This window comes from Oryzias latipes, chromosome 17 (assembly GCF_053564925.1).
Source record: "Oryzias latipes strain Hd-rR chromosome 17, Olatipes_Hd-rR_3.1".
In the NCBI taxonomy this organism is placed as follows: Eukaryota; Metazoa; Chordata; class Actinopteri; order Beloniformes; family Adrianichthyidae; genus Oryzias; species Oryzias latipes.
Genome location: NC_136253.1, coordinates 6,407,906 through 6,435,509, shown reverse-complemented (window position 1 = coordinate 6,435,509; position 27,604 = coordinate 6,407,906). Strand labels below are relative to the sequence as shown.

Genomic DNA, 27,604 nt, shown 5'->3' with positions numbered 1-27,604 from the left:
CTACAAATACATGCTGCTTTCAGGTCTAGAGAGCTGTGAGGCTTTTCTTGCCTTCTTCTCCATGTTGACATCAGAGATTGTTAAGGGAGGTGGCTTTTCTTCTTCTGATCTTGTGGTTGGAAGGAGACCCGTTTCCCCCTTTGTGTTCAGTATGTGGATAGTGCATACATGATGAAATGGGTCTGAGCGTGTGCCTGCCTTCATTTTAGGTGTACGGTTCCACACAAAGGTTTCCGTTCGCGCCCGTCCCGAACAGAGGCTCCTTCTTGTTTTGGGTTGGAAGGCTGGAAGGGAAGAGCAGGATGTGCTGCAGCTCCGGCTGCCTCTGTATTTAGCTTAAACACACTGTACCGGTCTTGCGAGTCGGTCTGTGCTGCTATGTATAGCCTTCATTATGGACAGTATCACTTTACTTCAGACTAGTGTTTTCCTCATCATTTGATCGGACTCAGACACCACCGTGAACACTCACACACACACAGGGGATGGGGGTGATGCGGGGGCCTCGGGCCTTAGACCTCACATGGTACAGTCCACATTTTGATCGCCATTGAGCAAAAGAAAAAAAAATGGTGGAAGAATTGAAGAGTGCAGGAACGTCACACCAACTTGGCCGATCCTAGCCCCAGAACCGGCTCACTGACGCTTCAAACAACCAACAAACGCAGATGATGATGATGATGATGATGATGATGATGATGATGATGATGAACAGGAGCTGGTTTGCTGTAGAGAACAATCCCACTTAGAAAAGTATTCTGTGAGATTCAGTCCCCATCTCCATTTTTGGGTCACGTTTTTTTTTTAATTCAGCATATGATTTGAATATTACGAAACAACAAAAAACCACAGATAAAAAAAAAAAATCATTTCATATGGAACATAACACAACAATAAATGATAAATCCTTCTTAACCTATGTTTGACACTTTCAATGTACATACACATACTTACCTAGACACACAATACACATTCTCCATGATTCTGTTCTATGATGTAACATACTGGTCGGTTTTAGACGGAAAATTAACTTATTTGAAGTGTTTTATAATGTTCATTCTTCACTATAAACAACCCCAGAGTGGTATTTTGATCCATTCATACATTTCTGAGTATTTCTCTGAAAACCTGCTCTCGGAGCACCAGCCCCTCCCCAATCCACAAAAACGAGCCGGTCCTCACATTGTGACATCACAAAGTGGGGAACCGCCCCTTCCAGGAAGGGAACTCAGACATGCCGCCGAGGTCGGCTCTAGGTTTACGTCATGAAATGGGCGGAACCCACATGGAGGGAAAGGCGGAGCCTCAGAAATCACTTCGTCTTACTTCTAGGTAGGAAAAGAAGCTGCGAAAATAATTCATATTTTCATTTAAAAAATGTTCTTTAGTGTGCCAAAGGTAATATATGATCACATATATGGATATAGTTTACTCTTAAAAGCTTAAGAAAAGCAGGATATAGGCCCTTCAAACTGAGAATTGTTGCATTAAAGTGGTGTATTGGTTCTTGTTGTTGCATCATAAGAAGGTAGAAGGTTTGTGTTTTGGATTTCTGTGTGTTCTTAATGAGGCTAACTGCAGACTCACTGTGGGTGTGAATGCTACAGCCGTTATCTTCTGTCCATCTGTGACAGACAGTGGACTCCACCAGGAGCCTCCACTCACTTCAGTGGGATATAAAAATCAAAGGAACTCATGTAAACTCCTCCCATGTGTAGCCTTTTTCACTCCCAGTGCAACACAAATGCAAACTGTAACGTTAAAAAGCAGACATGCACAGCAGCGCCGTGTGTGTGTGTGTGCGTGTGCGTGTGCGTGTGTGTGTGTGTGTGTGTGTGTGTGTGTGTGTGTGTGTGTGTGTGTGTGTGTGCGTGTGTGTGTGTGTGTGCAGAAATCTGGAGCTCCAACCTGGGACCCATAGCCTCAGTGCCACACAACCTAACTACTAGGTTCTGAACTTATGGTCAACATTTTGGGGGGTTAAAATTCAATTTTTCTGTTTGTTTGGAGTAATAACAAGTAGTAACATACCATAAAAATAAGAAAAATATAAATGTTTATGTGAAGAGTATATAATATATAAATGACTTTTTTAGGACAACAGAGAAAAATAAAATCCTCTTTTTGCTGATGTTCTAACTGACTGAAATGTTCTGACTTGTTGGTTTGCAGTCTGTCCTGGCACTAAAGGGAATCAATGTGAATCCTTTGTGGGGGACATGAATGGGGAGGCGCCTAATAAGTAATGCTATTGCTTTACAGATTGAGAAAGCCATAAGGCTAGGTATCTTTAAAGGGTGACAAGAGCTGCAGGATAGTCTTTTCTCTACCTACATGGCCCGTTTACGCTCTAGAAAGTACAGACACGTAGATGTTTGCAGCTCCATAGCGCGGCTGTTGTGCAGCTGCTGAATCCAAACACAAAAGTGCCTTTTAGAGGAACTTCTGCAGCATTATTTTCCCCGGGAATATGAGAGGAAACAGAACCAGCAGTGTGAATGTGAATGTGTTGCAAAATAAATCAAAAACACAGAAAACAAAGACCAACTTGAAGGGGAAAAAAGCCTGGAAAACGCTCCCGTAGAACATTCTGGAAAACTTCCCTCCAACCAACAGCACCCAGCCTCATGTGTTCATTTGATAATTGGGTTGACTTTTTACAAATAGCAGACCATCTTTAATTAGTTGTACAGAGGATGGGATCAATAGTTTCCATATTTTGAGCTGCTCAGGCCAGCATAATGGACTTTCAATTTAGACTGCTGACAGAGCTTTAAAGCGCAGCAGCAAAGCCACAGCTTGTCTACATCAGCCGGGAAACCTTCTTTTTAATGTTTTCGTCAGGAAAATGAGCGATTTTCTTTACTGGAATTATAGTGAGCCAAAGTTTGTTGAAGCTCTGTTAACGGAGGAGTAAAAAAAAGGGACTAAAATGATTTTAAAACTTAACTTAGACAGTAAGGCACGGCATGCTCATTATGTGTCCAAATGACAAGCTGGTTAATAAAAATAAAGACTTTCAATACTATTAGGAGAAGGTATCTAAATGGAATATTTATAAATTTTCTTGCAGTTCCGCTTGCTGACATATCAATGTCCGAAAATGTCATAAAAAGCTAAAAGATCTGTGTGCTTTTAACTATCATAAGAAAAACAAAGCTGGAGACATTTTTAAAGTTGAAGAGTAGCTAAAGCGTTGTGACTTTCACCACACAGGCAAATAATTATGATGCGCATATCCATGGTATAAACGGAGCCCAGGAATTGGTGCAGGGAGGAGGCCGGAAGTACCAATGAAAGCTCAGGTGACAGGTGGAGCTGCACAAGCTCCACCTGTCACCTGGTGGAAAGATCTGAGCTCTGGGTTCAGCCTATTCCTCCAAACACTGTGCAGCTTCCAAGATGGATCTGGAACTACCCAAATCCATCAACAGCTCAGTGGGTACTTCCTAAATATAGGAGCAGGAACGGAGACTCTCCTGAAAGTCAAACCAAATCTTGTGTAAACAAAAGTGCCTGCTTTATCTCAAAGCCACCATTCCGCCTTCCAGGACCACATCAAGTCACACGTTTGAGAGGTGTTGTATATAAAAATGTGAAATACATTGCAATGCCCGTTTGCTTCTGCTCAGTGTCTAAATGGACTATCAGCTCTGTTTAAAAGGAGGAGCCGGTTCCCAAATCCCAGCCACGGAGGAACAAGAGGCTGTTCTCCGTGTCCAGCGTGGAGCTTCCCAACACAGTTCTCACTGTGAATCGACCGAAATGTTTCTCTGAAAAATACTGAAGCCCAACTATGGGTCAGCAACTGAATTCCGCTAAAAATCAAGATACTCTTATCAACAGTAGAATGCAGATTTTAATTCTCTGGTTTGTAAACAACAGCAGCTTCTACATCAAATTATTTGTCCTACTTCAAAGTCAACCAGATGCGGTAAAAAGAAAGGTTTGTTCTCGATCCCCTTTCCAATAGTTATGAGCCGCTGACCTCCATCAGTCTGCACATCAAGGTAGACTCTTCCACACACCTGGTGATTATAAACCCTCACAGAGACCCGAGGAAAAGGAATGTACCATTAAAGCAAAGACCGGATCTCACCTTCAAGGATTTACACTGCAGCCTCCCAGGCCTGGGCCTGCTGTCTGTGCACTTCCCTGTACGGCCTCTAGATGGCATCTGGTCGCATCTGCTGCACACAGCATCTCTTCCACAATGACCCTGCCTGGTTTTAGCAGCTGGGTTCCCATGGCAACTCCAGCCGGTCCATACCACTCCTCTCTTTCCCCCCCTCATTTTTTCCTAAGCCAGGCTGCACTTGTATCCATCCATTCCCAGACTATCCCATACATCAGCACAAAGCCGAGCGGGGCTCTCTTCCTGCTTTCTGCTCTGCGTTTGTGTCCCTGTCATGCTCCTGCATGTGTGTTTGTTCACTGGGAGGGCAAAGCTGAATTAGACTTATGAAGACAGACTGTTTTAGGGGGTCGCAGCTTCAAACACCTAAATAAGGCGCATGTTTCATGAAACAGCCTCATCTCTTTGATGCAGCAGGTAGAAAAAAAAACGGCCGTAAGGAATATTGTCACAACACGGAGTTGTGAGGAATTCAGGCTACATGTGTTTTGATCTGAAGTGTGCAGAAGTCAAATAATGATCAATAGGACCCCTATCTAATGAGCAGGACTACAGTAATGCTGACTGGAAAATGTTATTTAAGGCCAAGCAGGAATAACGTCAGTTCCTTCATTTCATAATATAAAAGCAACTGAAAGCTCTGGAAAAGAAAAAAAAAAAAATCAGATCATAAAAGTTGATTTTATTGCCATTTGCAACCATTTCTAACAGTAGTTCAGAGGTCATTCAGGACATGTAATTAGAGCCGACAGGGTTGAGAATGGGGCTGCACGGTGGAGCAGTGGTCAGCGCTCTTGCCTCACAGCAAGAAGGCCCCTGGTTCAAGTCCCGGCTGGGAGACCTGAACCAGAACATCAATGAGGGACCTTTCTGTGTGGAGTTTGCATGTTCTCCCCGTACATGCGTGGGTTCTCTCCGGGGTCCCCGGCTTCCTCCCACCGTCCAAAAACATGCTTCATAGGTCAATTGGAAACACTAAATTGTCCCTAGGTCCCTCTTACACTCCCTAGGTGTGAGTGTAAGAGGGAATGGGTGTGTGTGTGATTGTGGCGAACAGTCCAGGGTGTCCCCTGCCTTCGCCCAGGATAGGCTCCGGCAGCCCCGTGACCCCGAAAGGGATAAAACGGTAGAAAATGAATGAATGAAGGGTTGAGAATAGTTGAAATGCGGTGTCATTCATTTGCTAATAAACCGGTAAGGGACATTATTTTGCCTCAGTTTACAAACTAAAAAATACATAGTTATTTTTTTCCCCAAGGTGTGATCCGACTTTTATGCTTAGAGGTCACTTAATTACACAAGCAGAGAAAGACTGATGATGAATACGTGAATATTTTTATTTCAGAAGATCAACTGGAACTGGAATGTCATCTGGTCCAACAACTTCAAAAGTACACAGAAGCAACTAGAGGAAAACAGGCCGCCGCTGAAGCAGAAGGTACTTTTATCAACAAAATAAACTGAAGTTCCTTCTAAAAAAGACTTTCCCCCATCCCATCAACCATAACAAGCGGGCGACCTCATCCAGCCTGGTCATGTTTGAAACGACCCACTATCAATAAATTCCCAGACATAAAGATATAACATTTCTATTAATAAACATGTGCCCAGCTCCATCAAAATTCCTAAGGAGGTGATAGATTTTTTTTGACTATTGGCCGAGGTGGAGACCATTTTCTGGGTGTGGCTGGAGGCCAACACCTTCTGGCCTGCCGGCTACAGAACCTGAGATACGGTCCCACCTGGCCAAACGTTGAGAACTGAAATGACGGCGTTAAGGCCTTTCTGGTGCCAGCTATGGCACGTCCTGCTTTGCTCCTCCTGGCAGGCCGGAGAGAGGAGCTGGGAGCCCCTGTCATGATTAGGCAGCAAAATGTCTCCTTGCCCGTGAAACTCTGCTTTGATCGCGTCGGCTCCTCCACTCTGTGTATCGGGCAGGGGGAGAAATGGTTGAAGCGTGCACGGGAGTGGGGAAGGGAGCAGGGAAAGCGTGTGGGTGCACTCGTACAGCCTCAACGACCGACTGGTTTTAAGTCTGGGCTTTGAGGGAAGGTAGAGCCAGGCAGCGCGCAGCCGCTCTGGCACAGGCGCGCACACAAAACGAACACAGAGGCGTTTTGTGTCTCACCTTCTGCTGCTGACCTTCCCTTTGTTTACAGCGCATTGCCGGGATACTCCCTTTGATTCGGCTGCGCACACGTGACCCAAGCCAGTTTCTGCTCTGCAGTGCTGCTGCTAAAAATAGCCTCAGCTTGCCCTGGCTCCACAGCTAGTTTACATAAGCTGGAAGGGGGGTGGAGGGGGGAGTCTCAGTGAAGAGTGCAGGGAGTGTAGGGGAGGGAGGGAGGGAGGGAGGGGGGGGGGGGGTCCTATGGTCAACCATTCCACAGTCTCTGAGCACAGGGACCAGCAGCGCCACTGTTGTCCTCCAGCAGACCGACTGCACACTCCCCACAACAGGAGGCTCTCTGCCTCTCTGTGTGTGTGTGTGTGTGTGTGTGCGTGTGCGTGTGCGCGTGCGTGCACGTGAGACACACACAGGGCTGTTTAGGTGTGTTTGTTGTGGGTATGGTCACAAACTTTCTGCACCTCTTTCCCCTTTAAAATAGCAACACATTTCACAACAGAAGCCTGTTCAGCTAACCTACTTTAACGGGAACACATCGACGTTTTTATGGGACGCCGTTTTAAAAGTCGCCACAAAACAGAACAAACGACTTCAGCAGACCTATGGACGACATTAGAAGGTCACAACGCTGTTATCTTAACGCAAAATGGGAAATGTAGAAAAGCATGAATGTGTGTGGATAAGGACAATGTGACTTATGCCAACAGTTAAGATAGACGTGAATCCATTATCATTCAGTCGAGGCTTTAAAACAAAAGATTTCCAGATGATATTTAACGTTATTTAAAATAATTATAAAAGAAATATTTGACTTATTAGTGAAATAACTCATTTTTAAAGACTCACTCCAACAAAAAATGCGTCTGTGGTGTCTTTAACATGTTTTTGTGGCATTTTTCTGATGGAGGACATATATAAAGTGTATTTTTTTTCATGTTAAATCATGTTCAGTCAGAAGCAGACCAAAAAATGCTGTTTGAACAAGTTCGTGTTTGTCACATGTTATTCGGGGGGGGGGGGGGCACACAAGCTCCCCGCTCTTTGTGTTCCTGGTCTAAGATAGAATCTGGATCTAAATTGTACGGCTGGATCGCTCCAATAGTGCTCGCCATTTCTGTTGCACCGCTAATGTCAAGGTTGGGGCTGTAAGCTAACGGGAGAGCATGTAGACAAAGAGATAATGGGAAATGAAGGCAGACTCCATCTGGGCCTGCAGTCCCGCCCACAACTCAGGTGTGAATTTCTGATGAACTCCTGCTGCTCTGCAGAAACTATGTCCTAGAAAACAACACAGGCTTCTGGATTTAGGCTAAAAACAGCATCATCGTCATTTTAAAAAACAGTGGGAACTCTTTAAAAATAGATCTTAAGATGAGCACAGTCGGGCTTTAAAGATTTTACCAAATTTCCAAACTCAGCTAACAAATATATGTCGGCATAAATATTTTTTTCTATTTCAATACAGGCAAGTGGACAAAGCAAATTTATAAGAAAATGAAGCTAAACAGCCATCAATAGCAAACAAGACCAACTTTATTATTATTGGATTGACTTTGGAAAATGGCTCAATCTTATTCAGCATCAATCACAAACTGGAGGATTCTGGGATATGTAGAGGTATTTCTTACCTTGTTTACAAAAGGAAGTTTTCAGCTGGTGAGTGACACACCCTCTTAGGCAACACAATGAACAAAGTATAAGAGATAACAAAAAAAATGAAACAACAGAGCAACAGTGGATTGAAACCCGTAAAACAATGGAAACTTTTTGAATCCTGACAGTGTCAGACTGACAGTCACCAGGTTACCATCAGCCTCCATGTAAAGCATGGACCTACTCCAATCATCTTTTGATCCAGTTCCAAAGTGGTCCAAGTGGTCTTTTAGTTAGGATTATGTCATTTTTAGCCTGAATCCAAAAACCTGTGTTGTTTTCCAGGACATAGTTTCTGCAGAGCAGCAGGAGTTCATTAGAAATTTACAGAGCTCCCCATTGCTGAGAGCTCTCTGTTTACACGCTCTCCTGCTAGCTTACAGCCGCTCACACCCCTTACCCAACATTAGCAGTGCAACAAACACGGTGAGCGATTTTGCAGCTATCCAGTCGTACAGTTTAGATCCAGATTCCAGCTCAGACGAGGAAAACAAAGACGTTCATGGATCTGTTTGTCTGCAGGTGGATGAACAGAAAGAGGCGGAGCAGGGAGCTTTTGGCCCCGCCCAGCAGTATTTTTTCCATCTGATCCAGATTCACAAAAATGTAAATAAAGAAATTCTCAGAAATGCTATTTTAATCTTAATTTTTGCAATAAATGTCCATCATCAGAAAAATGCTACAGGAACATGTTAAAAACACCATTTACATTGGAGCGGGTCTTTCATAATCAGGGCATTCAAAATACAGTTAACTAAAGTATCCTAAACTCTGCTTCTTATTGTTGGTAGGGAAAGTTTTTCACTTGTTCATGTGTGACATCACACATCAAAACTACAGACAAAGATTTAGGTGGCAGCGATTTCAAACCATGCAGAGTCGTGAAAGGCGACAGCTTTACAGCTCTGTAAATTTCCTACACGCTCTGCTTTCTCCAGCATGCATACATTGCAATTCCTTTCTGCTGTTCCCAGCTTCCGTCCTGTGCTAGCTCCTTCAGTTACTTCCAGGTCAAAGCCGAGGCAGAAATGTGTCAAGCATGTGCAGATCACCTGGGCCACTTCAGGTCAACTTAAATGTATGTGAGCAGGGCTGACCAGAGCTGCATTTCCTGGATCAACATGTGCCTTTAGTCAGACCAAAACAAAAATGTTAGCTTAGCATTAGTTTGTTCTGCAAAAGCAGACTGCGTCCGTTTATAGAAACTAGTCATTAGTTGTTGATGGCAGAGATTTTTAAGCCGGAAGCCCTTCTCGACACACACTGTATTTTATCCGGTTTTGGGACCGGCACAGGGAGACCCACTAGGGCCCCCTTGTGGATACATAGTGAAGGGTTTTGCCCAAGGACCCATCCAGGATGAAGCTCATCGCACCCCCTGGGAATTGAACCTAGATTTCTTGTGCACTAACTACAAAAGTGTTGTTCTATTAATTTATGTTTATTTCAATAAGTGTGCAAATATTTTGAATATGCAGAGTAAAGACAAGGCTATAGTGTCCCATTCACTCCAAACAAGGCACCGAAAAACATCAAATTTGAACTAATTTGCCTTAACTTGATAGCTACGTGAAAACACGGTTGCTGTGGTTACATGTGCAAAATATCTTTGATCGGATCAAAGATCCGAGTAGAATTTAACCGTTTACATGGGCCCAGAAACTTTATCCGATTATTTCACGTTTACATACGCCACAATTTCAGTTGGAATAAATCATTTAAACATGCGCAGAAGGTAGTAGAAGAAATAGCTATTCCCGTTGTAAATAAACAAGCTGCGGCATAGACGGACACAATCTTCTAAACTTGATTTTTTTTATTGTTGCGACCATTATTAAGTGACTGTTCGCTCATAATTTCTTTAATCCGTGCGGCCAGTGCTTCAGTTTTGGCCGAACGAACCGGCCGGTCTTGTTCGCGGTACAAAGCCTTATCTGGAGCCACACCGTCTACGCATGACCTTAACCAGAGCAGGAGCGAGGATGCACCACGATCACATCAACAATCGGCATAACCCACCTATCTCTATCGGAAAGAAATTTTGATCCAAATGAGTCTGATCGGGGCAGAGTTTTCCCGTTTACATGACGCATTTTATTCCGATTACTTTAGTCCATCTAACCCCAGCTATTGATCGGCAAACGTAAACCGCCTGTCAGCAGTTCTCCTGGAGTAAACAGACGGGTGGTACGCAGTGCCGGGCAGGATTAGATTCTCTTCACTCTTTTACCCACCTCTCTTAAACGGTCTAAGGTTCAGCAGCGACCGCTTTCCTCTAAACTCTGGCAAATCAAGAGAAAAAAATTAAAAATTCACGGGAAAGATTAACCTCTGTCCCGCATTAAACGCCAAAGAGACTCCTGGACAAGAAAAGGTGCACAAACTTTGTGGCTTAGCGTGTGTTCTCATGTGCTCTGCAATATCTTCTCTATTCTTTTAGGCCTCAAGAGATGGCAGAAGGCATCAACAGATAGAGACAGAGAGCCGGAGAGGGGTAGTAAGAGAGAGGACGGCTCAGTCCCACAGGGGGCTCCAACAACCTTAAGGACAGCATTTGGTGAGCTCCCAACAGATCACTGCACAGTTCATCTCTAAACCACTCCTCCTCTTTACCCAGAAATCATGCACAAAAGCACACAACTACACACTTTCAGATAAATTCTAAATACACACACTTCCATAGTGCCCCTTTTGATTATTCCTCAGTCAGCTGACTTCAGGGTCATCTGATTAGAGACACAAAGGTTTTTGTTAATCTAGATTAAGGCCTTTTCAACAGGAAACTATACATGTATGTCAACACTTTTTCAATATTTCTGCAGGAAAATGTCTTCATGCAACAACAGCAAAAGCAAGAATAAACAAGAACCGGAAATATAAAAAGTTTAGGACTAATAATAGAAACCATCTAGTTCATCTCGAAAGGAAGAGCTACTGAAACGAAACAACATTAGGAGCTAGAAATCTAGTCAAGGACATTATACCAATTACCGGTACTATTTTAAATATTAGATTTTCTTGGACAAACACAAATATTTGACTTTGTTGCTTGAAGTAGAAAGTTGCTACTGAATATTTTTCCAAGCAGTTTTCTAATCCAGAAAGGAAGTTGTGTTACTTGATGTTAAGTTACACAAAGTTACTTTTTTGGTACTAAAACTCTCCTTCTACTTTATAGTGTTGTCATTAAAACACTGCAGTTGTAAAGGTTTTTTTCTGTACTACAAAAAAATCCAGTTTTTAATTAAAAATGATCGGTCTCACAATCATTGGCTTGTATAAAGAATACATAAATAAATGGCTGAGTAGAGAAAACCCAGGGCTCAGACAGAATCAGCAACAATTATCTTTTGCTATTATACGGTGCAGACCAAATCAGCTCAACACTGAATACTGAAGCTACTTATTGGAGACATAAAAAAAGCAGAAGTGACATGCAGGCAGTGTATAAATATCACTCTTTCGGGCTCTTCCGCGAACAGAAAAGGCTCCTCAGTGAGGAGAGCAACTGTTGGTGAAGCGCAGCCCCTCTGTTTCTGTGGACCCTTCAGGGGCCGGGGATGGCGCACAATGCCCACCATTCTTAGCACTTTACTGCCCCAAATGACTGTCAGTGGCCCCCAGGCTGGTGACAAGAGTCCCGTGACAAGCACTAAACCTCAGCCCCAACATCAGCCGCAGCCTGGGCCAAGAACCAGAGACGTCCTGAAAGATCAGCACATACTCACTACAGCCCGGCTCCTGATTTCACTCAGAACTTAAAGCTTCACCAAACTACCCCCCCCCCCCTCGTTTTTGACCCTTAGCCTAATCCAGGTGAACACTGGATGGCCTCATGACGAAAGTGCAGTTTACCTGACCTGTACGTGCTGTGACACGCATCACAACACAAAAATGCATCATGTTATGAAGAGTGCATTAAGAGAAAAGAGTTAAAAAAGAAAGAAGGTCCTCATATCTATTAGCATATCTGTGATCAAGCTCCAACTCCAAACATAGCCATCCTAAATGACAACAGAAATATTGGCGGTACTCAAAAATGATTTTAAAAAAGCTGGATTTGCGATAATAAATTTGCCTAATGGAAACACAATTAAGAAAAAAAACACATTTATTGAAAAAAGTTTTTGCGCTTGAAGGAGGTGGTTTTTAAAGGCGTATCAAATTGACATATTTCCCAAAACTGCAATGGAAACACTTTTTTGGAATTAAATGAGTCACATGACCAACAACCGGATGGCGATGAGCTTCTTGGTAGGAACTGGCGGCCTTGGGCGCTGCACAGCGGGCGCAGGTCCCACAGCGTCACACAGATCATCAAAAGTTGAGCGTGTCATGTGGAATTGTTGGATCCAAAATCACCAACCACCATTTCCCACAATGGCTTTATCAGTAGCCCCTCCCACGTGTAAGGAGCTCGCCGCTCCACGGCCTGAAGAAGACGCCGACGTCTCCTTTGATTGATGATGATGACAACAGTTTGCTAGTCCCATCTATTTGCCTATTTTGGGAAATTTGAGTAAAACTAGTCAATATTTATCAAAATAATATTCTTCCTACTAAGGAAAAATGAACAAAATGTAAGACCTACAATTAGATTTGGTTAAACAAATAAAATATTTTGGAGCAAATGTATGGAGATGTGAAAAATTCTAATTATGAAGTTTTCACACAAAAAATTAAATAATGTTTCAAAAACAACACCACAGCATTTGAGTCAGGTCTCTGTCTAAGACTGTCTGACTGAAAATCCTCTCCGTTTCCTTCCTAGGCCTCATGGGGAGTGAAGGAATAACCCTCAGCTGTGTGCAATCCTGCCCAACTCCATCAACAGCTTTGCTGTGGTCCACTCTGCTGCTGGCATCCCAGCCATAGCTTCATGAGCATACTTCCATGAGGGAAATTCCATGGACCAATCCCGGGAGCTCGGATTATGCGTGTGAAGAAGTGTTTGATTTTGCCGTTGACACATCCAAGGCATTGCGATGGAACGAGCCTGCCACAGCTGAAAATAGCTTATAAATCAATCAACTGACAGACACATATCTGTGCTCTTAAAACGTATAAATGTGCAATGCAGAGGGCAGATCAATGGGTGACAGGATTCCAAAAGCATCGATATGAACATGCTCTTTGGCATAACAAGCTCTCGCCATTGGCCGGAACTTATTTCCTGTGCCTCTCTCCAATGGGCCAGGCGGCATTAGGCCTGCTGGAAAAATATCTGCAGTGGAGCAAGGTCTGTGAAGGACAACCCAGACCAAATGGCAGAGGTATATCATTTGATTCCACCACAGTTAAGAGCAACGTGCATTTAACTATTTAACACGTTTTCTTGTGTGTTCAGCTTTTGTGGTTTTATAAGGACACGTCCTTGTTAGCATACAACACAACGGCTGTCCATCTGTTCAACGTGTACACCTCAACTGATCTTCCTCTTAATTTGCTACGTAACTGAAAAGATTTACATTCACAATCCTAAAAAGCAGCGTGCGGAGCCACAGAATGGAAGGCATCCAACAGCAGAGGGACAGCATGAAGGAAACAGAGAAACAAAATGAAACCACGCGCAACTCCGACAGGAAGACACAAGAAAGAAACTCCAGCTAAGAAAACACAGAGGCTGCCCGTTCAAAACATGCGTGTTTTAACAAAGCTCCTGTCCAGCATGACAAACTGCGTTTACCTCTAACCCAGTCGGCAGCTGAAGCTGTCTGTTTTCGGTTAGTGTAGGTGATTGGTCATAACAACAATACGTCTGTGTGTGTGTGGTCACTGACACACAGACAGGTCTGCTGCCAGGTAGAACAGAGGAGCTGCGAATGCCCTCCATCCACACGGTTCACTCGCAGGTTAAAGTCGAGAGGGGAAGTGAGAGACCGGCCACAGTCTGACTCTCCCGGGTTTCAGTCTGAACCCTTTAAACCCCTGCAGGTGCATCAGCAAGACGACCACTCATTTCCCATCCAAGATTTCAGATTTTGTTTTGTTTTTTACAGTCGTCTTCTGGCGAGAAATTAACAACTGCTATTTAAACAACCCAGACCAGTTTAAGTATTCCTTTAAGTCCCACTCCGATCATCAAAGGTTTCTCCGTCATCTTTTACTCAAGATTACGCTCCTTTCAGGCAAACCTGTGTCGTTTTCTAGGACATAGTTTCTGTAGAGCGGCAGGAGTTCATTGGAAATTCACTCTGAGTTGTGGACGAGCCTGTTCGTGCAAAGCAACCCCGCTCCCCCTCTTCCCGTCACCCATAACTACCTGAGCTATCCGTTTACGCACTTTACTGCTAGCTTACAGCCCCTCAAAGCCCCCAACCTAACATTAGTGGGGCGACTAAAATGGTGAGCAATATCAGAGCTATCTAGCCATACAGTTTAGATCCAGATTCCAACTAAACGAGGAAAACAAGACGTTCATGGATCCATTTATCTGCCCGCCCAGCGTATTTTCTACGTCACAAGTAAGATCTTTACCAAACAGCATTTTTTGCTAATTAAAACAGCTTGAATTAAAAAAATAAAAAAATAAAAAAATCACAGATGCAATTTAAAGCTTAATTCTTTTTACAAATGTCCTCCATCATTTAAAAAAATGCTACAAGAACATGTTAAAAACCACATTTTCCTCAAAGTGGGTCTGTAACTCGGGTGCAACAGTAATGAAAAGCTGTTTGAGCCTGTCCAATATTTCAGCTTAGTTTCTTAGAAAGCTGAGGAATAAGATTTGTTTTCCCCCCACTGGCTTAAAATGTTCTATCCTAAACAAAGATTCAGGTTACAAATGTTTTTTTTGTTTAGAAAATTCTAAAATTTATATTGTTAAAGCTTATCATCAGCATCTTTGCCCGATCATGATGCATGCAGCGAATATCAACAACTGGATACCAGATCAACAAACTAAATAGCAAAAAAAGACAATTCATTAAAAATGAATTATAAAATATCCTTTAAAAAAAGTGGAGGTCCAACTTGAACTATTGAAAGCCAAAAGCAGCTTAGTTCAAAACCCAGCAGGGAACTCACCTTTGAACCCTTACTACTCCATTGAAATACTCCATGCTTTTCATTGTCTTCATTTTACAATGTTAATGTTTACTCATGTCACAGGACAACTTTATTATCAGCTAGCTGCTGAAGCACTGATAATAGTGATTTCATAATATCATGTCATAATATTGAATCCTCTTCCAGAATTCTACATATAGAAGGCAGCTGCATTAACATTTGTAACCAGGAAGTTGTAAAAAAAAATGTTTATGATGCCACTAAATTAAATGTCATTATCCTACTGCAAAGCTCAGTAAATGAGAAAATCTTAATAACTTTAATAATGCACAGTGAACAGCTAAAAACAAACATAGGCAGAGGATTGTGTCAGCTCCACCTTACAGATTCATGTGACTTCTCAGCCATCACCTGACTTTCTCTCCACTTTTTACAGCCGCTGCTTAGAGCGCCACAACCAGGGGAGGCTCCACGGTGATTTTTTTAATGCTCCATCTATAAAACACTAGCTCACAAATTGGCCAGCGATTAGTCGGTATCTCTTGTTGCTGATAAGGTTCGCCGTTGACATCATCAGAGACACGAGGAGTCAAAGTTTGGGGTTTGCAGGGGGCTGCACTCTCCATATGTACATCCGCGTGTTTACATGTGAGCTCAGAGGGGAAGCAGAAGGAGCACGCTGAAACCAGCAACTCCCTTTGCATATCCAAACTTCATTTTAACAGAAGGACCCGACTCTGGGTCCAAGGTGCAGCAAAAACCTCCATCAAAAGCTGCAACCTTCCCACATGATGGCTATCACATGAGTTTAGCTCGATAAATGGTTTTCTTGAGGTAAAATGCTAACGAAACGTTCAAAAAGACGCCGCCACCAAAGAATTATCATTTACCCAAACTACGGCAGAGCTTCCGGACCGGTTTTGCATCGGTACAATCCCTCCACAGAGCTGGATTTTAATACGGGCCAGAGCCCGCTTTGCATATCGTCATGGGGAAATGTCAAGCAGACAAACAGGAGAAATGATATTTCCGAAGAACAACTAAAACCATGGCTTGAACTGCCACACCCAGTGTAAATATATCTTAACCACATACATATATGGCCTGACAAAAAAAGAGAGCGCTCAGCTTTTAGCGCCAACGGGACGCAAAGAGGACAAACGGAGCAAGGACGTGTAGTTAGGAGGCCGAGCTGAAAATATATAGCAGTTACCCAGATTTCTGGATCCTACATAGCTGTTCAAACAACTGCATTAGCCAGCTATGGGGGATGGAAGAGACAAAGAAATACTTTTGAACTCACTATTGTGCGCAATCAATGAGCTGGTATTCATTGGACCTCTCGAAGCAAGCTTTAACTCCTTCATCGTCCCATAACTTCTTTGCGTGGTCGAAGAACTCCTGGAAAAAGACAAAAAAGCAGAAGAAAATATTAATGCCAATTATTTTATTTAAGGAAAATTCAAAAGCACGATTGCAACAAACTCTATGGTTGAAAATGACAAGTGTTTTTAGAGGAGCATCCAAATGAAAAGCATCAAACAAGATCCTTTTAACTTCATTTTAAAAAAAAATACTGCCGTAAGAGAAAGAATACTCAAGAAATGCCATCAAGCATGGCAGTAAGAACCCTCAGGTGATAACAGAATTATTTTATACAGTGGGAAACTTGTGTAAACTGCAGCGGAGACACAGAAAGCGACTGAAACAACCAAACGCACAAACCAAGACGAAGCAAACTTCCTCTGAAGTTTCTTTTTCCAAAACAGGTAACTCAATCTTCTCTTATTCATATACATGACAGACCGGACGCTGTTGCGTCACAAAGCAGTCAATAGTGACGATCCTCACTGGAATTTAACTGGAAATATAATGCAATTCCATAATTAAAGTGTTTGTTTAAACTGAAAGTGTGGAAACCTCACAACATCAAGGTCTTTTTGGGTCCATGACATGTTACCCTCTGCTATCAAGGCCATGGGGCTTCCTGGAGACACTGCTTGATGTCAAGTATGAACTGCTCAGATATTAGGTTGTTATTAAATATTCCTATTTAAATGTCACTTCTGCAACTGCTCCTGTATTTCAGAAACCGTTTTCTACAGACCTGCATCGAAGGTAAAGGATCAAATACATTGTAGTACCAGGAAAAAAGGTATAAGCTGTCGTTTTTATGCAGATGATGTATGCATAACACCAACCGTTTGTCCATATGTACACACACGAACATGTCCACAACACTTTTATACAAGCAAACTCTTAATCCATTTTTGATTATTTCAGCCATGTCCGAATTCCCTCTCTACTGCCTAAATACTAAAAACTATAGCGTGCGAGACTTTCTAGTGCCTTCGATTTTAAAAGCAATTCAGACAGCATGCTTACCCAGTTTAGTTTTTTTAATGGAAAATATGATGTCACAGATTTCCTGAATTATAAAACTAATAAATGTGACAGTTTATAAAGACTATTTATGAATCCACTTTGTTCTGATGATGAAAATTAAGATGGTATGAAAAAATAAAATAAAATGAATTTTATTCACCAATCTAGCATAATTGCACAGAGGTTTTTTGCGGTGACTTCTGGGAAATTTCTAGAAATTTCTTTTTGGAATTGTAGATTCAGACAGGTGTACAAAATGGCGAACGCACTATACAGTGCACAATGTAGTGAGTAGTAAGGAATTCGGATCTAAGAGTTTCTCATCAAGTAAAACGGATATAATAAACAACTTGCCCTTATGCAGAGGAGCAGAAGAAGTTTTACTTGTACAAAAATAAAAGCCTGTGAAAAAATTATTTCAAGCTAAAACTGCCCCACTAGTGTTGCCTAGTGGGGACAAACCAGATGCAGCGAACTATCAGATAAAAGAAAAGTGGGGGACAACTTGGTGAAATTTTGATCAAAATCCTGGTGAGGACTTTTTACTACAAGTCCCAAACTTACTGGCAATGTCCCTCTATGAAGTGTGAGGGACAGCGATGACATTAACTGAATTTAGATCATAGAAAAGCAAATTTGCAGTTTATTTCATCGCTCAAACAGTCAAGCGGTGTAACATCCCTTCACAAGTGTGATGCTCCATGAGGCTAAATGCTGCTGTAGCGTCTCACTGGACTTCCTGTTTCTCCACATAGAAGAGGATTATGAGAAAAAGCCCCATCATCGATGACTGAAAGACGTTTCCAAGGACTTTCTGTGTGCTTTAAAAAACGGTTTGGGCCAACATCCCTGGCTGCCTCCCGTGAACGTCTTTCAGACCGGCTCCTCCTCTGCCCTGGCACCACCACATGACTCTCTGCACTCAGCCCGGGCTCTGCACTCCGGCCGGGGAGCGGAGGGGGAAAGCAGCCCCAGACCAGAGGAAGACGGAGCCTGATAAATGATCACGTGCTCCGGGAGATCTCCTCTCAGCAGATTCGGTGATCAAGTTAAACACGGAAGAAAATCTACTAATCAAGTCCCACGAGGAGAGGACAATAGAACAAGTTCTCTACCCTTTTATATTTTTATTTTTTTAAACAAACACATTTACTTTAAGGATAGATCCGGTAAAGTATAAACAGCATCATATGAAATAGTCCACAAAAGAACACTAGCCTTTAAACAAGCACAGTTTGGTTTACTGCAGTCAAGCATTCCTGTCCCAAACGCTGGATCAAGTTTGAAATGGGGCCATATTTGCTTTCTTCCCCATAGTTCAGTTGCACTTCGGCTTCAAAACCTCCCATGTCAACAAATACCAGCCTCAGCATCAACGATAAGACTGGTTTTGCCAACAGTTGAGAAAGTCTGGTAGATTGTCAAAGAGGCTGACGTTGGAGATCCTAAAGAAAGGCCCGACTTGGAAGGCGGGGGCCCGACACAGTGAGGATGAGGAGCAGAGGGCAGAAGGAGAAGAGAGCTGGATGGGGGGGAGCAATCCTCAAGGCTCTTTTCCATAGAGGCGTGTGACACTGGGCCTTTGAATGAACGCAGTGTGTGTTGCACTGCCCTAAAGAGGAACTGATATCACAGAAACAGACCAGGAGGTAAATTGCTTTAATGCAACTTTTTCTGTTTGTTTGTTTGTTTGTTTGTTTTTAACTCTCCTGTGTGTTCTTGTTGCATTTCACCCTAATTTACATCCCCCGCTAAAACTCTGCTTTAGTTTCATCACTTGTGGTTCAATTTCAGTCGAATCCAATATCTTTAAAAGCCTTCATCCTACACAATTCAGCAAATGGCTAACATCTTCCTTTGCATCATGTTTTATGAAGACCTTTGGACTGAAAACCCCCTGCAATGGCTTCAAAAACCTCCATACAAAGCAAACAAGCACCGCTAAACAACCGCTCAGCAAACTGCCACCACGGCCTCAAACTTGAAAAGTGTGTCAGTGTGAGGCGTGAGTCGCCTGCTACAAGGAGACTGGACGTTCACCAGTTATTTAGTTAAGAAGCACACACTAATCCAACGTTAAAACGGTGCAGAAAGCTCCAGGGAGAGCGTTCAAAAGTCTCCCATCTTTCATGACGTGGATCCAAATATGGCTTGGCCCCTCGTGCCAGCCCCGCCACGCCAGGCGTCAAGGATCCTCAAGTGATCGGTTCAAGGAAAACAAGTATCTAAGACTCCAAATGTTCCACACAAGGAAAGCACAAACAACGTAACAGCAAACGACTGCTGCAAAGGTTTGAAATGATCAACAAGTTGGCCCGGCAAAAGACCTCAGCTCTTCAAGAAAGCGTTAAAAATAGATTCTCACGTAAACTTGCAGCGGACGGAGCTAAATAATGTTATAAACTGACTGACAAAGTTCAACCACGTGGTGAGATTTCAACGGGAAGAGCTTCAGAGGGTTTGGTGGACTCTTTCCTGACACGCACACGCTTCACCAACAGTCACACGCCAGCTTCAGCAGACCTGCTGACTATAGGATGAAGTCAACATAAAAGAGAAAAGCAACATTGTGCTCATTTAAATTTGCTTCACCTGAGTTGACAGACACTGTCGAGTGACTAATGCTGTTACAGCGGAGCTATTTGTTTCCATTTGCATAGATGACCGTTTGCATCGGCGCTTTCTGTTCCGTGGCTCGACTCGTTCGTGAGCTACGGTACAGGAAATGTTTCTGCAATGTACAGAAACCCCAACAGAACATCAGATCTCAGCACGACAGTCTAAAGCAGGGTTCACCAACCTTTTTGAGACCGAGGGCTATTTCATGGGCACCAAGTGGTATGAAGGGCGCCACTAAAAACCTCCTAGCCCCCCCCCCCCCCCCCCCCCCAAAAAAAAACAACACAATTTGAGGACTTCCTTTTGTGTGCCCTATTTTTATTTGCTCATTTTACACACAAAAACATGCATGAATTTTCTAGACTCGTATTACAGGGGGGGTCAAACTCAGTTGCAGAGGGAGCCTAATTTCAAAACAGACTTTAGGTTGCAGCCGAACAAGATAAATATTTATTGAACACACTAAAGCTAAACTTTTAAACCTTTAGAACTTTAACTTAATTTTAACTTTTTAAACATAAATGTAAATAAAAACAGACAGGAATATTAATCCTCACATTAATAGATTACTCAACCACCTCAACCTATTCTCAAAATCTTTACATTACATGAATCATAAGAATGTCCAGAAATTGTGTAATTTATTTGATCTATTTAAACTTTTGTAATAGACCCTTACTCTTAGTGATTATTTTTTAAGTTATATTTGTTTACATATTTGGGTTTTCTTTGTCTACCTTTATCTCAGAATTGATATTGTTGTCATTGACAGACATGCCGTGGTTGTTTGTTGAATATTTGCTTCAATAAAAAAAAAAAAAAAAGATTTTTTTTTTGGTGCATTCCCTGCGGGCGCCACAAGGGGTGCTCGCGGGCGCACTGGCGCCCGCGGGCACAGGGTTGGTGACCCCTGGTCTAAAGCTTTCCTCAACCTTTTTAAGAACGTGTAATCATGAAATAAACCATCCAAAGATTTGCCTTTTCATTTTTATACTCCGAATGAATCGATCAGCTTTAACCAGTTTCCTCTTAGCTTTCAAATGTTGTAAAGGTCCCACTTCAATCATCTTTTGATGCATTTCTAGCATTCCCAGAGGCCTTTTAATGATGATGATGCTGTTTTCTAGACAAAAATCAAAAAAACCTGCGTCCTTTTCTAGGACATAGTTTCTACAGAGCGGCGGAGTTGTGGGCGGGACTGTAAGCTTTCCGTCATTTCCGTCCATTTGTTTATCTGTTCTCCCACTTGCTCACAGCCCCTCACACCCCCAACCTAACGTTACCCGTGCAGAAAAAAATGTTGACCAATATCGTAGCTGTCCAGCCGTCCAGTTCATGGATCCATTTGTCTGCAGGTGAATGCATCAGAATAGAGCAGAGCAGGGAGACTGTGGCCCTCCGACTCTGCAGCTGCATCACTGTTACAATCTTTTTCAAACGGCATGTTTTCCGGGGGGAAAAAAAAACTGAATCAGGAGCAGACGAACAAAAGGTCGTTGGAAAAGGATTGTAGTTGTGACGTAAATGTAACTGGGTGACAACTTGTAAATGCAACTTGTTGTCCGCTGGGCGTACAACAAGCTCCCTGCTGCGCTCCATTCTGATGCATCCACTTACAGACAAATAGATCCTTTCGGCACATCAGGGATCACCACAGCAGGAGGTGTGGCAGAGACATTTACACCGGATGCCCTTCCTGAGAACAGGCCTGTATTTCCTCCGGGCTGGGGACCCACGTCCATCTTCATTTTTCTCCTTTGGGTCAAAGCTGTACACCCGGTTAGCTTGTGTTGTAGCAGTAGTATTAGGATGGAAGTGCGAGGGGCTGTAAGCTAGCTGGAGAGAGGCTAAACAGATGAATGACGGGAAGTGGGGGGCGTGTTTACTCTGCACAGACAGTTAGCCCACAACGCAAAGGTGAATTTCTGATGAAGGGAAACTATACGACAGGTTTTTTGATTTTGGCTAAAAATGGCATAATCATAGTTAAAAGAGGACTAAGAACACTTTGAAAATAGATAAAAAGATGATCGGAGTGGATCTTTAAACTGAACAACGGCTACATTAAAAAGGTTTATTAATATGAACTTTAACAGGAAGAATCGATGACTGGGTTATCAAAAAATTCCCATTCAGAAACGCTGTCTAATCAATAGTCGAATGTGTGAAACCTTTGGCAAAAAAAACAACACACTTACTACTTTTATTTTATTTTCTACATTAACTAAACTTTTGTTTGGAATAAATACTAATAAAGCCACCTCAGGCTTTGGGAACCTGCTGCTGACTTTTGGGGATAATAAGCAGATTAACAGACAATAAGGGAAACCGTCTACGTTCTGCACAAACTAGGATTTTGGTAAATGCCAATTCCTTTCCAACGCTTTATACTAACATAGAAAAGAGTGAAAGATTGTCCTCCACTTCTTTCCGTCCATTACTATCTTATCACAAATCATGACATCATCCATTCAGAATTTTCCAGACAAAAATATACTTTGATATTTGCAAACCACAGGATGAGAGCTGCAGGTTAGCGGTCGGCGGAGTCTCTGCGCTGACGTATTGGATATCAATCCTGGTAGCACTAAATGACAATGTAGTGGTGACACTGATGGCACAAGTGAAGCCTGAGACTGATGACAAGCACAGATGCTCGGGACAGAGCCATGTTGTTCCCTTTAGCCTGGTGGAGCCTGGGAACTCAACACCGACTCTCCCCGTGGCCCTGGCCCTCTCACAGCAAAAAAAAAGAAAAAGAACATTTGCAGCAGCACAGCCTGCAACAGCTCCGTCAGGAAATACACACTCGGCTGGTTCTAATGGTTACTATTAGGATTAAACAGGAAAAGATGTCACTGAGAGGGGAAGGTGGGACTAAACAATATTAAATGGAAGTGTGGAAACGGGTTGGTTTAGGACACACAGGAGCCAATATTTTTGGACATTGTTGTAAAACCATAAATTCCCTCATGGCATCACAATTGCTTCAAACTGAATATAAACAATTATGTTCCTGTCGTTTTTTTTGTTTCATTAAACTGCAGCTCAGCTTTATGATTTAGTCTAAAAGCGCCGTCCAGGTACTGGATTTGGTCAAACGCCTCACAAAAAAACCAACGCTGGAGCCTCCATCAATTCATCCGCATCTCAGCGTCAATCTGTCATTTCTGCTTTGTGCTGCGGCCCGGCCAGGGTCAAACCAGGAAGGTCTCAGAGTTATGTAAAACATTATCTACATTTCCAACACATGACCCCATGCTATTGAATGGTTGATCACACACTGAAAGGAGCCGCATGTGCTTCAGCTGCCATTTAAATCCACATACAGTGACAAGCAGCAGCATCAGCAGGAAGTCCAGCCTTCACGCAGAGATACCGACGCAAAACTTCATCATTCCTTATGCTTTTTTATAGGAAACAATAGATTCCAACAACTGATGACAGGAAACACACCAAAAAAACAACAATAAATTACAGCTAAAAGTAAAAAGAAAAGCTAATTCTGAAACATTATCCCAGAAGCTACAGAGCTAAAACAGGAAGCTGCTTCCACTGAATGCCAATCATTCCGTGGAAAAGCCTATTAGCCTTGGAAAACACGCACGTGTCTGAGAAACAATGACAAGAGGCTGAAACGTCTTACCTGTGGGTAGTCGAAGTCTGAGAGTGGTGCTATGCTTTTGATGTATTCAATTCTGAACTGGTTCTCTGGATTGGCTAGCGGGACTGGGGGTATTAAAGTGCTCATCGCAGACACAATTGTCTACAAATCAGAAGAAGGAGAAAAAAAAATGACAGGCATTAATCAGGATGAACAGAGGAACACGATTATTGTAAGCCTGTATTATAATCAGTCAAATGGGATTTCAATGAGATTGAGTGTAACAACAGAGTAACTGAGATCAGGTGGACACAGGTGAAACTCACCACTATGGCATCCTTGACGTTTTTCCGAATGTCCTGGACTTTCTGTTTCTTTTCTCTGTATGGAGCACAACACAAGAAGCCGTTACAAAAGCTAATGGCAACACATCAATGGCAAAGAAGCTAAGAAAGACGTGATTTAATGTCCAAATTTAATTTTTTAGAGAAGCAAAACAGACACTGAAATGACAGATCTGGGCTCCTGGTATCAGAAGCACAGTTTGGTTAAACTCTGTGGCAAATACTTCCAAATTTGATGGTTATTTGGTAGCTGTGTGGCTTTTGTGTGCCTTTAGTGCAGGTACAGCCCCGCCAGCAAACCCGCAGAATCACGCATGTGGCCTGCTTTCCAGGTGTTCTCCTGGATCCAAAACCTTTACATTTACAGCTCTCAGGTATGCAGTCTGAGGAAGACACCCCCCCCCCCACCCCCACCCCCGAGTTCGGCGCGAGCCCAGAGGCGCGCGCGTGATCTTCAGACTGTCATGTTGTAGGCCCGTTTCAAACGGGTTTCTCCCTGCAAGGCCTTGCAGCAAAAGCAGATCACATCGACAGGCCTCGACCACAACTGTTCGAGCCCCAAACCGGAAACTGAAACGTCCCCCGTCGGTGAGACACCAAGACCCCCCCCCCCCCCTCCCATCCCCTACCACCGCCACCCCAGTCTGTCTGATCGGCGCTCGCGGGGAGCAAAAAAGCGGCGTTAGCTTCGATGCAGGAGGCCCAGCAGGCGCTGCGGTGCCTGAGCGAAGCCCGCTCGCGCCGTAGCCCCGCGAGCGCGGATCTGTTCAAATCACACGAACAATAAAACAAGAAACTGTGTCGCTTTCTGGTTTAGCGAAGAAGGGAAGAGCACTCACTCAGCGTTGAAGCCGTTGACGTGTAGGATCTTCATCTGCTTCACAATGGTGCTTTTTCCGGACTCTCCCGCACCTTCGAAAACACACAAGAAGCATCAGCAAACGGCCTCGACGATGTCCCCGCGGCTCACACAACCGAAGCCCCGGAGGTTTTCGGGGGAGGGGGGGATTAAAAGCGGTTAATTTTAGACTCCGGAGCCTCGCTTCCATCGATATCCACCCCCATGACATATTATTGCCAGCGCTGTCAAACGGGGCTACGTGTTCGGGATGACGGCTAGCTTACATGTCGGATAGCCGTCACCCAGATCCCAGCCTTACCCAGTAAGAGGAGCCTGTGTGTGGCTTTATAGGCTTGTCTCTCCTTCTGCAACTGTTTCTCTATCTTCTTATTAGCTTCTCGTTGCTGCTTTTCGTCGATGCGTTGATCCTCGGTCTTGCTGTTGCCCAAACAACCCATCTTCCGTCGCCCTAACCCTTCCTTGTGGGATCGTAAGAAATATTCTTCTTCTTTAAAAAAAAAAAAAAAGACAGGAGGGGGGGGGCGCACCCGGGATGATACTGCGATTAAAAATAACAACAAAATGAGTCTACTGTAAAATAAAGAGGGAGGGGGGAAAAAAATCTCTTCGAGGCTTCTCCGTCGGAGGGAGGAATATGCTCCCCGTTACAATTCCGCTTTAGCCGCAGCCGACCGTCATCCGAGCCAGCGACGAACCACCGCTCGCCTCGACGAGAAAAACCCGCTTTAGAACAAAACAAAAAATAAAGATAACGATAAATAAGAAGAGAGAGGGGGGGGTCAATTTCTGGGAATCCAGTCAACGGCCCCTCTCCTCTCTCCGTATTTTCTCTTTCTGAATTTCTGTCTCTTTAACTCAGCACTGCCTCTCTCTGTGGCACCAGGAAGTAGCCGTGGACCGTGGAGGTGGAAAACAAACCCGCGTTAAACTGTAACGTTAACAACCCGCGCTCAAACACCATTTTACAGCTTAACCGAGAGAAGCCATTCTTCATTTGCTCCTCCGCTACTCTGTTATCCAACTAAACGGCAGGGGAGTTGAAGCTCGGACGCCTCTGTGCTACTTTGCTATGAGAGGGGCTGGGTCTCTACTTGTTGGCTCTCCGGTCTGTGAGATGGCCCTGACCCAACCTGGCAACCCAGTTCCTCCATCCGGGTGTGCGGCGGGTTTCTGCTCGGGTTATTTCATTCTGATCTGGCAACACGCTGCCATGATGGGATCATTCAACAAAGTACAACACAAACACACAAACTACGACATGACTGCTTTGACAAGTGTTTGCTGGCGTACATTTTCTCACTGACTTGTTGTTTGAACGTTTTAAGGCACAAAAAGATGAATAAGTCAAACAATTTCTAAGTTTGACATTTAATTAGTTTAGCAAAAAGTAGTACACTTGAAGTTTATTTTATTAAATATACTTGAATATAAGTCAGTCAAGTACACTATAGACCACGTACATGTTGTGTAGGAAGTATACCACCTGAATACTTCTTCAGACTAAATTGGACCATTTTACAAAAAGTAAACTGCCTCACTTTTGATATAGAATAAGTAGTACTTAGCAAGGACCTAATATACTTGTAGTACACCAAAATAGAGAACTTTTTGCTAAGGGTAACTGCCACCCAGTGGCATTCTTTATCCAAGAGACCGTTAGCAAAAAGTAGTACACTTGAAGTTTATTCTATAAAGTATACTTGAGTATAAGTATATCCAGTATAAACCATGTATGTATAGTGTAGAAAGTACCCTAACTGAAAACTCCTTTCGACTAAATTGAAACATTTTAAGCTTACAATGTATAGACAGTATATAAAAAGTAAACTTTAAGTTTGCCGCCTCACCTTTAGCATAGACCTAGTATTCTTGTAGTACACTTAAATAGAGTACTTTTTGCTAAGGGTAACTGCCACCTGAATGCCTTGATTATCCAAGAAACCCTTAGTAAAAGTAGTACACTTGAAGTTCATTTTAATGAGTATAATTGATTATAAGTGTATCAAGTACACTAAACGTATAGTATAGTATAGAAAGTATACTAACGAAATACTTTATCAAACTAAACTGGAACATTTTAAACTTGTAATATAAAGATCGGTACATAAAGAGTAAACTTTAGGTATTTTGCCTCATTTTCTGTCAAGCTTCCTGGCTACCAGAAAATAGTAAAAATGTCTTGCCAATTTTTTTTAATCCTCCAAAAACTACAATTCCTAGAGCCCACCCCTTCACATTTCATATCACTGAAAAGCCCCAACTGTCCCCTGTAGAAACCAAAGAAGTTAATTCAGTAGTATGCATCGTTTGGGGGAAATTCAGGTTTAGAAATGTCCTCTACAGAGGACAAACCCGCATTACTGGAGGATATACCAAGAATACTTATATAGTATGCATACAATGACTACTTTTGCTAAGAGGAGAGCTAAAACCAAAATCCATAAGTCAAATTTGACATTGTGTAGTGAGGAAATGTTTGGTTTGACCATTGAAATCACTCAAAATGTACATTTTCGGCAGAATCTCATATTTCAAAACATGGTATTAGATCCCAATTTTAGCTTGTTTGACCTCAACTGTATTGTAGTTTTAAAACACCTCCTGGAGCGTTTGGTTTAGCTACATTAGCCAGTACTCTAGCTACTTGGAAGTGTACTTTTTTACATTTAAAATGTTCAAGTTTAGCCTGAAGAAGTATTCAGTTGGTATACTTCCTACACGACCTGTACGTGGTCTATACTGTACTTGATATACCTCCAAGTAGCAGATTCATCATCAAATATAACAGTTAATGTTTCAATAAAAAGTGCAATATGTTCTCATGACTGTAACAGGAAACGCACACTTTCAATGCTCCACACCGTAT

The 27,604-nt window shown here is 42.9% G+C and overlaps 1 protein-coding gene across 2 annotated transcripts in view; it reads right to left on the bottom strand.

Annotated features, from left to right (window-relative positions):
* gnal2 (guanine nucleotide binding protein (G protein), alpha activating activity polypeptide, olfactory type 2) overlaps nt 1–27,604 on the bottom strand; it is a 48,013-nt gene that overhangs the window by 10,439 nt on the left and 9,970 nt on the right. Inside the window, exons 1-5 of one of the 2 annotated variants that reach the window (XM_023964945.2) lie at nt 25,037–25,891; nt 24,716–24,788; nt 23,859–23,913; nt 23,575–23,694; nt 16,228–16,325 (exon numbers count right to left, since the gene is read on the bottom strand). In XM_023964945.2, coding sequence (XP_023820713.1) covers nt 16,228–16,325; nt 23,575–23,694; nt 23,859–23,913; nt 24,716–24,788; nt 25,037–25,175 — 485 coding nt within the window. In that variant the 5' untranslated portion in view covers nt 25,176–25,891. Of the gene's footprint in view, nt 1–16,227; nt 16,326–23,574; nt 23,695–23,858; nt 23,914–24,715; nt 24,789–25,036; nt 25,892–27,604 lie in introns of those variants that run through there. The other variant, XM_023964944.2, reaches the window with a different exon arrangement.